The 16,686-nt window shown below is 42.3% G+C and overlaps 1 protein-coding gene across 7 annotated transcripts in view; it reads left to right on the top strand.

Moving 5' to 3' along the window:
• The window catches only part of ppargc1a (peroxisome proliferator-activated receptor gamma, coactivator 1 alpha), a 340,330-nt gene that overhangs the window by 307,147 nt on the left and 16,497 nt on the right, over positions 1-16,686 (top strand). For 2 of the 7 annotated variants that reach the window (XM_008435816.2, XM_008435813.2), the window contains exons 3-7: positions 7,725-7,919; positions 9,235-9,360; positions 11,381-11,777; positions 13,660-13,705; positions 13,909-13,982. In XM_008435816.2, the coding sequence (XP_008434038.1) occupies positions 7,725-7,919; positions 9,235-9,360; positions 11,381-11,777; positions 13,660-13,705; positions 13,909-13,982 (838 nt within the window). The other 5 variants (XM_008435812.2, XM_008435814.2, XM_008435817.2 and 2 more) reach the window with 4 other exon arrangements.

Here is a 16,686-nt window from a genome sequence, read left to right as displayed (position 1 = left end):
TGTGTGTGTGTGTGTGTGTGTGTGTGTGTGTGTGTGTGTGTGTGTGTGTGTGTGTGTGTGTGTGTGTGTGTGTGTGTGGAAGTGGTGTCAGCCGCAGATAATAGCGAGAAATTCTGGTCCATTTTAGTCCTGTAGGAGATCTATGTAAATGTCAAAATCAAAATGACCAGCCTTTCTCTGTGTGTGTCCGTGTGTAATTGTTTTATGGATAGCTACACTTGGCCGCTAATGACAGACCGGCGAGCTGGCCAGAAAATGTAGCAAAAAAAGATGGACAGCAGAAACTGTCGCTGTGCTCTATTTTTATTTTTCCTCTCTTTCTCTCTGGGCTTAATCTGTCCCCCCGCCCTGTGTTCTTCCAACACATTATCAGCAGTGTAACAGTCGGTTCAAAGGCCCCTTGCTTAGAAGTGCACATTCAGAGCTGCCGACTTAAGCAAATAGCTATTTGCATGCCATTAGGAAAGTGGGGGGTTTGGAGGGGTGGAGGAGGGAGAAGCAGAGGGAAGCACCATTCCTCATCCCAACCCTGCATCTAGCTGAATATTCTTTATTTGAGACTCCAAATCTCTGTTTTTCCTCACCCCTCCTGCTGTGGCTGTCAGAGCGAGCCACAGTCGGAGCAATCACAGCAATCAGAGTTTCCTCATGCCAAGCCGATTGGGAAGTGGCTGCCAAAACAAAAGGAGAGCGTGTCCAGTCATTATGATGCTGTGTGATTTGGTTGGTGTTAGCAAACGGTTGCTTGGACCATCTGTGAAATGGCTGGAAGAGGAAAACAACAGCATCTTGGACAGGGAGTCTAGATCGAGAGATCTGACCAGGATATACAACAACCTGTGAGCTTATCAGCTATTTGGATAAGCTGTCTGATAACATGTGTTCCTACTTAGACTGCTGCAGGTGATTTATTCTCTGTTTGGTCAGAAGTTAGTTGTTTTTTTTTTTTCATGGATCCATGCACCCTTAATCTACTTGCATAGATTCTAATCTCCTTGGTTCTGTCTGTAAAAAGCCTCACAAGCAACTGGACATTTTTTGTCACACAGAAAAGGCATCTGTGGTAGTCTCTCCAGATCTCGGCAGACTGGTGACGGAGTTCAGGTGGTTTGTCACTGGTTAAATGAAAACTAGAGAGAGCAGCATTGCCAACATCCCTTGAGTAGGTGTCTCAATTGGATCTGGCCTGTGTCAGCAAGCGCAACAACAGTTCTCCTTCTCCCCTCGGCTCACTCTCGCATCATTTTCCTCCCTCTTTTCCCTTGTCAGCTCATCTCACCATGCTGTAACAATCCCAAATGTTTCCCACAGGAGATCTCTGCATCCACATGTCCCAGTCGTCATTGACAATTCCAGTCATCGTCCCATTGATTTATGACCTACATCAATTTCCAAACAGAGATTATTGTAAAACAGATATGAAACTGTTGAAATTTCAAACTGAATGAAGTTTATTTTGAAAGTCCCACTTCACCACGGATGTAATCTCAATATACTTTATCCATATCAGGTCATACAGAATCTGAGTTTAAAGTTAATCCAGTTCTTTTGAATGCAATCCAGTCATATTCAAATCCAGAAAGAAAACATAGTTTAAGTTGATTCCATTGAGTTGTCAACTTTGAGACAATCAAAGCTCATCTTGCAGTTGGAAAGAGACTTCTCCCTCTCACTGGGAAAAAATATGCACTGTAAAAAAATGTCTCTATTTTACGACAAAATACTGGCAGTTGTGGTTCCCATAATTTCACTATAGCAAAATTCAGTTGTTTTTTTCACAGTGTACAGAGGATCAAGCGAGGTAAGCATTTCCATCTGCTTCAACCAGATGGACATTGAGGAAATAAAGAGAACAGAAAAACAACCCCACAACAACATTGGTCCAAGACTAGTTTGTGTTGAAAAGATTACCAGAAAAAGCATAAAAACGGCGTTGAAAGGCTAAAGCTGCATAGTTAGTTAGTTGTGTCTGTCAAAGAAACAACAGAAAAGCACTGAGGCAGGGGTACTTTCTATGGGAAAAACAACACAAAGTTAATGATCAGCGACAGTTTGATCATTGGCTTAAAATGTGAAAGATGTACAGCTAAACACAGCTGCTTGAAAAGCCGATGGTTATTACTTCAACGAAGGATTTCTGTTCTGTTCATGTAAAAATACTCGTTTCCCCACCAGTGTTGTGACTGGTGTGTCCAGAACGTAGAAAGTCTGTCCAAAGGATCATTTACTTAGGAAATCACTTTAAAAAATAGATGCTCTATTGGCTTTAGAGTCACAAGGAAAATGACAAGAGTCCCCAGCTCACATTTACATCCTGTGAGCCATTCACCACGATGGAGGTTTAACATTTAGTTTTATGATTTGGAACAGCCTTAGATTGTTCCACCGCTGTCTCTCTCTTTGTCACACACACACGCATACACACGCAAGTAGGCACATTCGCAGTCAGAGAAAAAACTTAACAGTGTTATGTATGGTTTCACCGCCCCGCATAGGCCATAATCACCCTCTCTCCATCTCAGTAAGCTCATGCTAAATGACCAGACGTCTCTGGCGGCTGCCATGATTTGTCTCTCCGCCACGCATCGTGCCGTACCTCGCCCCTTCCCCTCCCACTTTCCATCTCCTCCCTCCTTCCTCGCTGCCATATGTTGTGCCTGTGTGACCGGCCGACGTGTCAGGCCTGACTAACGCCTTAACAGCACGGCTGACGTTGATTTATTTCCTCTGAAATCAGGGGGCCGAGGGTAATAACACAGAATGACATTATTTGTTTATCAAATCCAGGGCTGCTTGTCTTGGCAGAGTAAAGATGTGATGACTTGATACTTGTGCCCCACTTGCCGCACACACATGTGACCCCCCTCGAACCCCCGCCAGTTTTTTTTGATTGTGCCCCTTATTAGAAGGTCTGACTTGTTGTTTAACCTCTTAATCTTGGAAATCTGAAGGAACAAGGAGGAGCGGAAATAGAAACTGAGCGGATGCAGAACAAGGTCATTTGCAACGCATAAATATATGGGTGGTGCACAGATTTGTGGTTGATTAAGCAAATGTAAAGTGCCTCGAAAAAGCGCTCGTATACGTTGAACTTTTTTTCCACAAATGTCATGTTAATAGCACAAATATAGTTTAATTATAATTTTTTTGTGGTAGACCAACTCATAAACCATCACATGTACTCACTCAAATATTTGTCCGTTCTTCATTGCAACATTACTCGCACTCAGTCAGACTGGATGGAGATCAAACCAGTTTCCACGTTTCCAACAGATTCTCCATTGCTATACGCTTAGGGTCACAGCCACTCTGGAAGATGAACTTCCCTGCCAGAGTTATGATTACCTGGTTTGGATTCGTCACACGACATTTCCAATAAATGAACTGAAGTCTGTGGCTGCAATGTGACTATATATAAAATCTCAAGCGCAACGAAAACTTCTTTCTAGGCTGTGCACAATGGGAGAGCTAATGATAAATAAACATCAGGGAAATTCTTTGCCGTTCCATGTTAGGCATGTCTGTCACGTTTGGAGTCTCGCTCGGTGATAAGGGTCTGTGTGCTGAACAACATCTGGGATCATTTTTCACCATTTTTTTATGCACAAATGGTAGGTAGAAAAAATTGTTGAGTTTGCTCAGAGGATTGGAATTCCCCCCCAAAAAATTATAAGTAGGTCTAATTTTGCTGTTTTATCTCCGTGTTCAGAAAGTGTGTGTGCGCTAAAACATCACCTTCACCTTCCGTTATCAGCCCTATGAATAGAATCTCCTAGAACACAATGCTGTGCTGTAGGACCCAATAAAAGAGTAAAAGGCAAGGGCAATCTCAAAGACAGGCTGCCAGATAACAAAAGGGCCTCACCTAATAATGAACAAACTGGGGTTGACTTTCTTTTCTCTCTGATGTGGGGGAAGATTGGGTGGTGGTGGTGGTGCTGGGGGATGATTTTTTTTTTTTTGCCAGCTTTTGCCAGTGTGTTTTATGGCTAATTGAGGCATTTGGAGTAAAACTACTTCAAAATGGCACCCTTTAGAATTGGAGCAGGGTTAATATATAGTGATCCCACAATTAGCCCAGGATTGTTAAGATCTCTTTAATTCTGTGGGGTCCATTAAGCCGAGATGGCCAAGAAAGTGCTTCCACAGAGACAATTTTTTTCCTTCTCCACTCTTTGTTTGTCCTTTCCTCTCTTCCTCTCAGCAGCTGCTGCTGTAGTGATCAATATGAATGGATGTCAGTTGGTTGGCAGGTTATTCTGTCGGGGTTTTTTTTGTTTGTTTGTTTGTTTGTTTTGGGGGAGGGGGTTTAACCTAATGCCAAAGAAATTACAGATTGCTTATTGGAAGCGGACCAAATTTGGTTTGAAACTGTACGTTGTGGTCCCTGAGCTGGACATAGGTATTAGATCATTTTCTCTCTTGGGTAGAAACTATCACTGTGATTTGCTCCTTACCCCAGTTTCTCAAATCCCCACTTGGCCCCGCGAGTGCCTCCACGAGAGCAACAGCGAGCGCGCTGCCGCCTGATCATCTCAACTCAGGCTTTTTACAAGTGTGTTTCTCTGAATATGAGAGTCCCTTCCGAGTTATCTTTCGGGGATACACGGTGCCCGTGGGAGCCTGCAAACAAAAAAAAACAAAACATTTGAGCCAGCCGCAGACTGTACAAATTGCTCTGCTCCTTCCTAAAAGCGTGACATACTGAAAGCGTACACACCCCAGCTTTTAATGTGACTGCATTTATTTATTTATTTATTTATTTTTTGTAGAATGCAGATTTATAGGTTTAAGTAGGATGAAAGAGGTGGATAAAGCTGCACCTAAATACGCAGTTGATTGGATGGTTGATGAGTACGGGCTAAACAGATGGCTGGCTCATTAAAGACCCATTTGTGATCATCTAAAATGATCCTAAATTTTTATTCCTCGCACTAGGATGTCTGTTTGGACTAAGCCGAGGCCCGGGCCTTTATCAGCGGGTAATACCGGCTCGCTTAGTGCTCAGGTAATGATTTGGGAAGCGGGAGAAACGGTGAGGGATTCAGTAGCACTGTGTTCCAGCACAGTGAATTTTAAAGCTTCTTGCAAGTAATTAAACAGCATGCCACCTCATACAGAGCAATTTCCTGCAAGGCATTAGCTTGCCAATGCAGCATGGCCCCAGTACACCATGTTATCTCTGTGAAATATGTCCTCTCTATCATTTTTTAATAATAACTGACTGTTTATGTTGTTAGGAAAGGATTTGCTCAATGAGCTTCTGAATAACAATGTTAAGGAATACAGAGAGTAGTAAAGATGTGTGCATAATTTAGCCTGCTTTCTGATTAGTAACATTGCCTCAGTGCTGCTTTGTAAGATTCTGATTTTGTGTCTGAGGACCTGCTGCCCCACCTTTCCCTGTGGCGTAGCGATGGCCACAAGTCGTCACGAGTGACGATAATCCTGCATAAAGGGATTTGTTTCTATACAGCTGACAATGGAACGTCCCAGGGCAAAAATACTGTTTATCTTTCCATTCTCTTGAAGTCCCCCCCCCCCCMTCCCCAACCCCCTGGGTTTTTGTGGCCCTGGAACTTGCACTGGTTGTAAACAGGACAGGGCAATGCACACACACACACACACGCACGCAAACACACTCACCCTACTTTCAAACAAGCTCCACTCCTGTCACTGTTAATAGGAATCTCCATATTTTGCACATTTGCTGTCTTATATTTCTTATTCTGCAGCATCCACTTGATAAGAGTCAGTTTCACATTCATCACAATCTAAGCTGTTAACTAATAATCATGCTCTAATGATGAAATTGATGTTATATGTTTGTTACACCAGAGAGGGGTGAGTGTTCGGTAGTAGCCACCCCATCACAGTGGGCCATTGCCGGCTAGATGTCAATGTAATATGTCAATATTCGTTGTAGCCGATTCCAGTTTATCTTTAAGGTCTCTAAATAACAGCATGTATTTATAGTCATTATAGAAATCATTGTTTATAGTAGGGCCACAGGCAGTTTTCCAACATGAGTGTGTTTAACTCCAATTGCTCTAGAATGGACTGGTTTAAAGGATTCGAAGTTGACATTTTAATCTGTCCTTAGCATCTCGAATTGAGGATGAGCAAAACTTATTGCAAATATCAGCCTTTGTGCATTCCAGTGGTTTTCAGACCTTTCATAACACGGACTAGTTCAGTAAATACTGCTCTGGGATTACTGAAATATTCTCCACTGAATTTCTCCTTTGAGTACTTTCTATTTGATGTAAACAAAAATGTGCTAAAAGTATGGTTGATACCTAAACTTCTCCTGGGTTACTACGTACTAACAGTGGCACCTGAGAAGGTTTGAGAGTTTTGGCTCCTAACTTAACTGAGAGATTTTTTAAAAACTGACCAGTTTGTCCAAATCCATTGTGTTCCATGAAAGATGGAGGTCGACAGTTATACGTCACGTAAGTCGGCGCGCAGTCAATTTAACTGAATAGCCTAATGCAGGCTCCTTTTCATAGACCAAAGCACGACAAAAAAACTAAACAACCAGCAGTTATATTCTATCAGCCAGAATCAATAACCTACATTTTTAATAGTTTCTGACAGCTTTTGTGCTTCTTTTCACTTTATTTTTAAACTTTTGACTCTGAAAATGACCAGCTTCTCTGGGGGGTCGCAGGACCTAGTGGCACTTTGTTATGGTGCGTTCACTGATCAGGAATAGACTGGATTTCTAAGTTTTCTAACTGCTACGTGCCATTTTTTTCTATACATCTCTACTGTCAACATTTATTTATTTATTTATTTATTTATTTATTTATTTATTTATTTATTCACTGAATTAGTTGTTTACTTTTCAATATTTGATTACTAGAACAAGTAGGAATGTATTTGTGATTAGATTGAAGTGACTTTTGTACTTCTGTAAGATAACACATTGCGAACTGGCATTATATATAAAAAATGAATTCAATGTAAGTTACGTACTCCTGTTGGTCATTTGTTTCATTCTCTATAGTACAGTATATATCAAGAATAATTCCCTGCTCTAACATTCATCATGAACATATAAAAACGATTACATTTTATTGGCTTTCAGTGTTGATGCTTATCAGTGTTCCCCACCTGGCCACACCTTTTAAAGTTATTCTGGATATGCCCTTGGTCAAAGCAGATCACACTGGTATACAAAAAAAAAAAGAAAGCTTTATATTTGAGAAACATTAATGGTAATTCCTTAAGTATTCTACTGTCAAAGCGGTTTAAGCTTAACGCCGTTTGTTTAGCATTAGAAGGTCGCTTGCAACTTTGTGGTAATCCAATTCTGTATTTTCTAGAAAGAGTGGGGACTACTTCTGCTCATTTGTTCCTTTGCAGCACTAATGCTCTCTAGACCTGAACCAAAACCCCGTCGTCTTTCTGCCGGTCCCCAGTAAAGGTTTCTCTCTTGGACATATTATTTTGGTCCAGTAAGCTGCTTGCTTAAAATATGAGGACACACTTGAATCACATGCACGCAGGGAGATTTTGTTGCTCTGAATCCTGCCAGAATAAAGCAGCTGTTGCAAAAGATATTAACAGTGAAAGCCTAAGTGCATGCAACCGATGCCCTTACACCACTCTAAATTAAAAAAAAAAAAAATAGATGCAACTTCTCTTGACTAACATGCCCTATATTTCTTGTCTTTCTGTGTTTTGTCCCTGCCTTCTTCTTTTCCCCCCTTTCTAAGAAGATAGATGAAGAAAATGAGGCCAACTTACTGGCAGTGCTTACAGAGACCCTGGACAGCATCCCGGTGGATGAGGACGGATTGCCTTCGTTTGAGGCCCTGGCAGATGGGGACGTGACCAATGCCAGTGACCGGAGCTGTCCCTCCTCCCCAGACGCCTCACCTCACACCCCAGAGCCTGAGGAGCCTTCTTTGGTAAAACAATCTTGAACTTGGTTTCATTCTGAAGTGCAGGGTTTTTTTCCCAATTATATTAATTCTGAGTACCAGAGTTCTTGTGTAGCCTTGAAATAGCCTAATAATGTTTGAGATTTTTAAAAAATAGGTTTCCATGTCAAGCTATATGTTGGAATACAGTAAAGACAACTGGTTGTAGTTCTAGACTTTATTTCTTCTTCCATTGATCCCATCCATCTGATTGTCCATCCATCCATATGTGTTGTATCCTTTCATTCATCCCTTTTTTTTCACCCGTCAGTCCATCCATCCATCCATTTGACTTTCCATCCATCATTCCTCGCAGCCTGCAGATTCCACTGTGTAGCAAGAGTTCACAATCACCTTTGTATTTATCCATGAGCAAATACCTTATGAACCAAAATGGGAATATTCAACACATTAGCCCAGAAAAGTGTGATCTACTAACTTGGAAAATACATAGAAACCAAGTAATAGAGATTATTTCCATTTTGCTAGTACACTTCAGATACCAGGTAGGACCTTTTAACAAGTTTGAACTCCAAAAGTGGTCATTTGTCTGCTAGAATCAGTGTTAAAGATACACTTGGTTAAATGTTCATGTGTTCGGTGAGGAGAAAAAAAAATTGGGTGAGAGTGTTTCCTGCTCAGTGCAAATTACATACTAATGCTATTGTTTTGGCTGTTCAAAGTGTGAACCCCGTGACATGGGACTCCAGTGACTGACACACAGCTAAAGGACCAGAAGTGGAGTGGTTAAATATTGGCAATAAGTGAAAGCAGAATCTTTTTTTTTTTCTAGCTGATCTTCAAACATGCATCTATTTGAGAAAAATAATCCAAACTTTTGGACACGAAGAATGTTTATCTGGTCTGTAATTTGCACTCGTGACCAGCTTTTTATGCTTTCGACCAAAAATGCTATGTTATTTTGTGTTATAGTTAATTTTATTCCATGCTGGTCCCCTTCCAAATGACCTTTAGGTAAATGCCTGGGTGTGTTTATTCAATCACATTAGAGCAGCCTGGTTATGCGGACACCAAAACACCTGCACGAGAAAGGAAAAGTACTCTGCAGTTGTTATGTCACATACTATAAACTCCTTACAACTATCTGGGCTTTTAAATGTGCCATAAACATTATCTTTTTATTTGTTCAATGTAACATCAATCCACTGATTGCAAATTTACTGGACCCAGGCTGTGTAATTGAAAGGAAAATGGTCGTTTGCATAACCTGCCATGTCTGCCTGTGTCTTTCTCTTTCTCCTGCTTCTCCCTCTATTCTGGTTCCGTTTGGGTCCATTTGCAGCTGAAGAAGCTCCTTCTGGCGCCTGCAAACTCCCAGCTCAGCTATAATCAATACACAGGTGGCAAGGCACAGAACCATGCAGCCAGCAGCAACCACCGGATCAGACCACCACCTGCCGTCGTCAAGGTGGGGACACACACACACACACACTCACACACACTCACACTCGAACATAAAATCCACATATTGGCTTTCTGGTCTGACTTTCAGACTTGTGCACAACATTTTTTTTTCTGATTCTGGCCCCTGTCTGTCCCTCTCACATATTTTCTGTTTCGGTGGTCGCTTTAGAAGATGTTAGGCTACTGGTTTAGGAGCCTGCTATCCCAGGAGGACTGGCTGGTAATGAAAACAGGCTGATTGCTGTCGGGCTTTCCATACGAGGCATCAGCACTGTTGACTCATTAGCTCCAACACTTACATGCCTTGGTATAGTGCCTGCTAAGAAAAAATAAAGAAAAAAAGAAAAATTGGCACTCTTGTGAGATTGATGTCTTCAGAAGAGAGGATAAAAAAAAAAGTCTATCTCATTACATGATCCTAAAATTTTTTGTTTTTGTCCATGATAATTTGGTTATTATCAGTTACCTGAATCATTATACGGCTGTGGATGAGGATAAAGCAACTCTCACTGTGCTCCATGTTTAAAATTAAACATGTTCAATGTCTGAAATGTCCAAACTAGTAAAACAAACATGTGCATCAGATCGTAGCATGTGGTAAATAAAGAGCAGACTGATTAGTGTGCGATCTGTGGACTATATTTCCATGTGGAGTGAGTCAATCTTCTTTATTTGAATCTATTTTCATACCTTGCCTTTGACTCATCTCTTTCTGGAGCAGAGTGGATGAGGACTCCCGGAGGACATGGTGCGCGTACAGAGTGGCGTGGTGATGCTTAGGGGGCCTACCAATTAGGATGATGGGCAGAAAGCCCTCCCACCATCACCTTTGAGACTTCTGGGCCGATGCTGCACTGTGGTTGTTACTCACTTGTCAGTCTTGCTGTCTTGCCCCATCTCTTCTTTTTTTTTTTTGCTCTTATACTTTTGCCAAATAACTAACTAGCTAAATATACCGTACCTTAGAGAAATAGTCGCACAGCTTGAACTTTTTACATTTTGACATTTCACACCCTTGGACTTAAAGGGTTCTTTTTTTTCTTTTTTTTTAACTGGGATTTTTATGTGGAAGACATATAAGAAGACCCATTTGCAGATTTCCACAAGCTATGTAGGGGACCCAGCAAACTGAAAAACTGAACTTATTTTTAAAATACCAGCAGTGATGTAAAACTAACATGTAGCATCAGCCTCAGCACACCATAGCAGAAGCAGCATTACGCTGTGGAAATGTTTTTCTTTCTTCAGGTAGAGCTAGCCGGTCAGAGCTGATAGGAAAATGGATGAGGCGAAATATAGGAAATCATAGAGAACCTCTTAGAGGTTAGTACAGCAACCCCAAACAGGCATCCAGAACCACAATACGGTGATGTAGATCAGGCTGCCTAAGTCCAACCCTTGAGCACTGTCATCCTGCAACTGTCCCTGCTCCATCACACCTGAAACAAATGGCTTAAATCCCTCATTGCCATGCCAATCAGCTCTGCGAAGGCCTAGCAATAAGCCATTCATCTGATTAAGGTGTGTTCATGAAGGGAGACACCTAAAAGAGACAGGACAGTACCTCTCGATGACTGCACTTGAGTGCCTCTTATCTAGATCAAAGCATATTCATATATCGAGATCTAAGTCCAGTTAAGGATATGTGGGAAACGTTACAGATTCTTTCCATCCAGTTACACTGAGCTTGAGCTGTTTTGCAATAAAAACTGTGACAGAGTGATCTGCCTACCAAGACTGTATTTGTAATTGCAGGAGAAGTTGGTTCTAGAAAGCATTTACTCTGGGGTACAACTGGAAATGCGTGGCAGGTCCCTTCCATTTCACAATTATGAGCCTTTTTGTGCTGGTCTGTCATTATCTCAGTAAAAGTACATTGCAGTTTGTGTTTGTGACATGATAAAATGGGAAAAAGTTAAACAAATGTAAATTCTTTCGCAAGGTATTATAAAATGTGGGTCAGCGGTCTGTAACAAAGATAGGCAAACGTAATGACTGTGTTACTTTGTTCCCGTTTTGCTCAGACGGAGAGCCCCTGGAACGGCAAAGCAAGAGGGGGCTCCGGCCAACAGAACCGCCCGGTGAGGCGACCTTGCACTGAGCTGCTCAAATACCTAACAGCCACTGATGACATCCTGCTACACACCAAAGCCAGCGATGCCAAGAGCGCCTGGGGGGGTCCCAGTAGCAGGGACAAGAGTAGCCTGGGTCTCAGTGCCTCATCCTCGTCCTCGTCGCCATCCTCGTCATCCACCTCCTCGTTCTCCTCCCTGTCTTCCACTTCTTCCTCCTCTTCGTCCACCGCCTCCAAGAAGAAGTCGGCTGTGCCATCACAACAGCAGCAGCAACAGCAGCAGCAACAGCAGCAGCAACAGCAGCAGCATCAGCATCAGCAGTCGCCGCAGCAGCATCACCAGCGAGGTGAGAGCCGGGCTGCAGGCGAGTGTATTGTGGCTGGTCATGGGGCTGGGAAGTGGCAGCGTTGCTCTCACGATGACGGGGTTGAGGATTCGGAGGGTGCCTCTGTCCCTGTTGGTCGCAGAACCTACACCTGCGGCCATGCTCGCCCCAAACAGGAGCACGGGCCACCCAATGAAGAAGGAAGGCCGCCAGGCGATGTTGGCCGCCTGGCCGCCGCTAGGTTCATTAGGTATATGCATTCTTATTCCCTCCCTCCCCGAGAGGTGAGTCACAGCTGTGAGCATTGCCGAGAGGCTGCAGGCGCCACTCAGTCTAGGCAAGGCTTTGGCAGACAAGGCCGTAGCAGCAGCGGTGGTGCCAGCAGTGCGCCGCAAAGGCACATCACGATGACGATTAAGAAAAGAGATGCTAAGCCGGGACACCCTTTACTTTGCCAGCTACTCACCTCCAAACAGAGGCCCACTCAATTTCTGTCCCGACTGCACCAACTCTCAATTACCCCTTCAGGTAGTGCTAGAAGCAAATCGGCAAGTAAGAGGTCTAAGGGCCCAGCAAAGACTTTGCTCAAAGCACAAGAGAAGGAGGATAAAGATATCTCTGCTTATATAAACCAGGCTGAAGAATCTAATTCCAGACCCCCATTATCACCTATTACCTTAGACCTACAGAGCTGGGTTAATCAGCCAAATCCAGATCTAGATTTGGGCTTTGGACAAGAGCTGGGGTGGCCAGATCAGAGAGGCTTTGGGGAGGATGTTGACCATGATGATGACGGTGATGGTGTTGTTGTTGATGATGATGATAACCATGTCATAGGCCGCCCTGCCGTGGTGCTCTCACAGGGCCCACCAAGCCCTCTCCTCCCAGATACTAGCATTGCAGAGCCCTCCCCTCCCTGCATCATACAAGGGCAAGGGCCCCCACACAGGCAGGCACTCAGCGAGCACCCCGATGACCAGGGCCACCTGTTGTTAGGTAATCATGACTGCATCCCCCCTCCCTCCCCCACCTCTGGCCTTATGATCTCTTGCTCTTTCTTCTCCTTCTGCTGCTCTAACCACTTCCGAGTTTGATTCCATAACTAACCTGTAGTCTAATTTAAATCTAACAGAGGACGCACACACACCAATGACAGTGAAACAGCCTGCTCGCCAATGCTTTTGCTAGTCCCAGAGGCATTTTAGGGAGAAAAGAAAAAAAAATGGGAGAAGGGGTGAGCCTTGTCTTGCTGCTGTACATCCTGTTTTTAAAAAGTCAGTTCTTGAACTACCTTTGGCTGATTGAGCTGAGCGTGCTGAACATGTACATTTAGACTCAAATACCCGGACGCTGCTGTTTAGCATCGTGCCACCAAAGCCACATTCTCTTAGCTGGAGCACAAGTCGGCCAAAGCCTCGGGCAACTGCACAAGCTTCCTTGACTCTCCTTTCTTTCTTTTTTTCCCCCCTCCTCTGCTGTTGGTGCATGCAATCATGACTTTATTTTTCTTGTCCAGGGAGGGGCTCACCCACTGTCATGTGTTTTGTTTGTAGCATTGTCTCTGTATGTTTTTTACTCCATTATGATCTATTTGTTGTCAAACGCAGTCTGTTTGTGTGTAGATGCCATCACTCCATCCTGCCTCACAGAGTAAATAGTACATTTATATATATATATATATATACATATATATAGATATACATTCAAAGAGAGTAAATTGTTAAAATGGGGTCAATTTGAAAAGCACAACATCAATTGAAGCAGAGATGGGTGTTTTTTGTAGTAATAATTGTATTTGTTGCACCAATTTGAGATTAAATGTTGCAGAATATGGACCTTGTCTCTTCTGCCGTGATTGTCATACCTAGGTCAATAATTACCCATGCTCCTTTGTGTTCTGCAGCCAAACCAACCACCTTGCCACTTCCTTTGACCCCAGAGTCTCCAAAGTAAGTGTGTGAAGTTTTTCCAATTATTCTAGGCTAAAAAGCAGCAACGAATTAGAACACAAAGACAAAGCCAAAAGAAATTATATAAACTAGCATTCAAGTTGAGGCATTTTTTTGTGACTCATTTCCATTTTTTTAGATCACAGAAAACGTCAATCTTTGCATCAGTGGTTTTAAATTATTGGGTCTGTTTTGTCTTTCAGTGACCACAAAGGATCACCCTTTGAGAACAAAACCATTGAACGCACATTAAGTGTGGAGATTGCTGGAACCCCAGGTGAGCATGTTTTTCTGCTTACCTAAAATATATTTGACTATTGGATAAACCACCAATTGTTCTAATTCTTGCCAAGCGTCTTGCAGATAGGGAGGGGTTAATAGTAGCTTTTCCTGTTGTCTTTGATAGCTCCGACACAGATTAAAGTTCAAGGTGAAAGACAAAGAAAGTCTTTTTATAGGCACAAGTATTGATTGTCTTTCAAATCTCTGCATGATTTATTAGCAAAAACCTACCTAACCCTCTTTTTTATCTGAAGGTGTTATAAGCTTTGTCATTATTTGATTCTAATATTATCTTGAACAGTATTAAGTGCCTTGCAAAAGTATTTCAACCCCATAAACTTTTCATGATGGGGCATTATGTCCATGAACTTATGAACTTTAGCATATTTTAATGATTTTAATGATTCAATGTGGAAATCCAAATCCAATGCCAAGTAGTGCATAATTGTGGAGTGGAAAGAAAATGACACATTGTTTTGAAATGTTTTTTTAAAGGTAGGGTTACATAAGGCCAAAGTTTAGACTTTGATTATAAAAATGTTATTGGTATCCTTTCCCCGCATCATGACATGTTATTCTGTTACATTAAATCCCAGTAAATACCCGAGGTTCTTGTTGGAACATGACAAAACGTTAAAATGTTCATGGGGGTGTAAATACTTTTGCCTTAACAGTATAAAGCTGGAAATTGAAACACATGCATTAAGCAGCATAAGCACAGTCTTTTTCAACAAGCAAACTCTTTGGGGAGTCGTTTATAAAGTCTGTGGTTCTGTTATATTTTTGGGGACACTTATGTCTCATTGTCGGAAGCGTTGTTTGGCATCGTTCAGTTGCAATAAAATCAAAGCAATGCTGCCAAACTGGAAGTCATTCATTTCTTTATCAGGTTATTAGAATTGTTTTAGTAACAACCACACAGTTATCTGAGATTAATTATCTAAGGTCAGTAAAACTAAAAAGGATTGCCCTTTAGCCTCTAACACTGGTCCCCTTAGATATTAATTTACAAGCAGAGGAAGTGATCCTTGCATTAGCCTCATGTGTGTCCATTGGACCTTCTACTTGCAGGGGACAGTAATTTAACCCTCCCCCCACCCCTGAGAGGTGTGTTTTTCTGGCTCTGGTTTCAAGTGTTGTTTAACCCTTTGTGTAGATAAGCTCTCAGGGTCAAATGTGATTTCCACGGAGGCCTAGAGGGAGCATAAGGGCAGGAGTCCTTAAGCTCTGGCAGCAATCAAGCTCAGTTAATATTTCCTCTCATTTTATTGCACGTGGCCAAATTTGTTGACCCGCAGCCAAAAATGTACGGTCATTGGGTTCCACGCGTCCATTTTTTACAGCCGTTATTAAAACAAAAGCCCTTCACCTGACTCTCTTTCTAAGTCTCGTGCAAATTTGGAGATTGAATATTAGCAGGAAAAGTCATTAGTCTGGAAAGCTCAGGGTTACCGAGGCCCATTTTGTAGTTAGAGATTAGCTGGTATATGAGACAGATGGATGTAGATCCCAGTGAAGCACGAGTGTAAGCTCCTACATGTGCCTTGCAGATTTAGAGTAGCATTCCACCACAATAGAGATAATGGCGGTGTGACAGATAATCAGATGGAGTTTAGATGGGTACATGCTTCCACTTTCACAGCAGAACAGCCGGGCACCAATGCAATATTTGGAGAACTACTGAAAATAGTTTACGTTGCTGTTGTAAACAATAAAATAGTTATTTTTCACATTTCAGATAAAATAAAAACATTTGCAGTTGTTTGACCCTTCTCGGAGAGCTTCTCCATAGACCAGAGAAAGGCAGTGAAGACCCCCTAGGGCCCTAGTTTTCAGGTCTAATCTCATCCAACTAGAAGTTGTACTTTGTACTGCTGTGTTGTCTTTATTTACTGTATCACAAGACATGTAGCTGTTATCTGTGTCGCTATTTGCATAGCTTACTTCGGGATCAACTCTTTAAGCCTGGCGTTAATGTCGGCTTTGTGGTCTCCTTGCGATTTACGGTTCTCTTGCCAGTCTCGCTCACTTATTCCATAATTTTTTCACCACTCTCTGCATGATTGGTGTTTGTGTCCCACAGATCATCCATCATTAGCAGGTTTGACTGAGAGGCACATATTTGTCTAACTCTGATTTATTTCTGGCACCCTGTTGCTAATGGCTCCTAGTTTATGATCCCATGCAGAAATTGGTTTGGACAGATGGTGCTTCATTGGTGAAGCAGAAGTTTTTCGGTCGTTCTCCAACACCTACTCTCTGTTCTCCCTGTACTTCCAAAGGTATTTAGAATCACAAAAAATTGCTTCGTAGTTTGTGGCATTACAATCACAAACTTTACTGAATTTATTGGAATTTTAAGAGACAGAAGTGGCTTTAAAAACAACCGTTCTCCAAAGTGCTCAATGGTTTGTTAGAGAGTATTAGTTTGAAGCCTTTCTTTGCAGGTGCTGTCATTCCAATCTGACTGAGTTTGAGCTTCTTTTTTTTTTGCAGTGAAGAATGGTGATTTCATGCTTGATGAAATCACCATAGGAAAAACGGATGGAAAAAGGGCCTGTGGAGAGCACGGGTGTTTTCAGTCCAAAATCATATGTAGACATATAGGACGTTGATAGTCGCCTATCTCCCAACCACAGCATGCTACTTTAAAAACACTCTCACTTTTGTCTCCAGCTCCTATCTTCTCTTCAACGAGA

This window comes from Poecilia reticulata, linkage group LG18 (assembly GCF_000633615.1).
Source record: "Poecilia reticulata strain Guanapo linkage group LG18, Guppy_female_1.0+MT, whole genome shotgun sequence".
In the NCBI taxonomy this organism is placed as follows: domain Eukaryota; kingdom Metazoa; phylum Chordata; class Actinopteri; order Cyprinodontiformes; family Poeciliidae; genus Poecilia; species Poecilia reticulata.
Note: the sequence above shows the minus strand (reverse complement) of the source record. Positions and strands in the feature narration are given on the sequence as shown.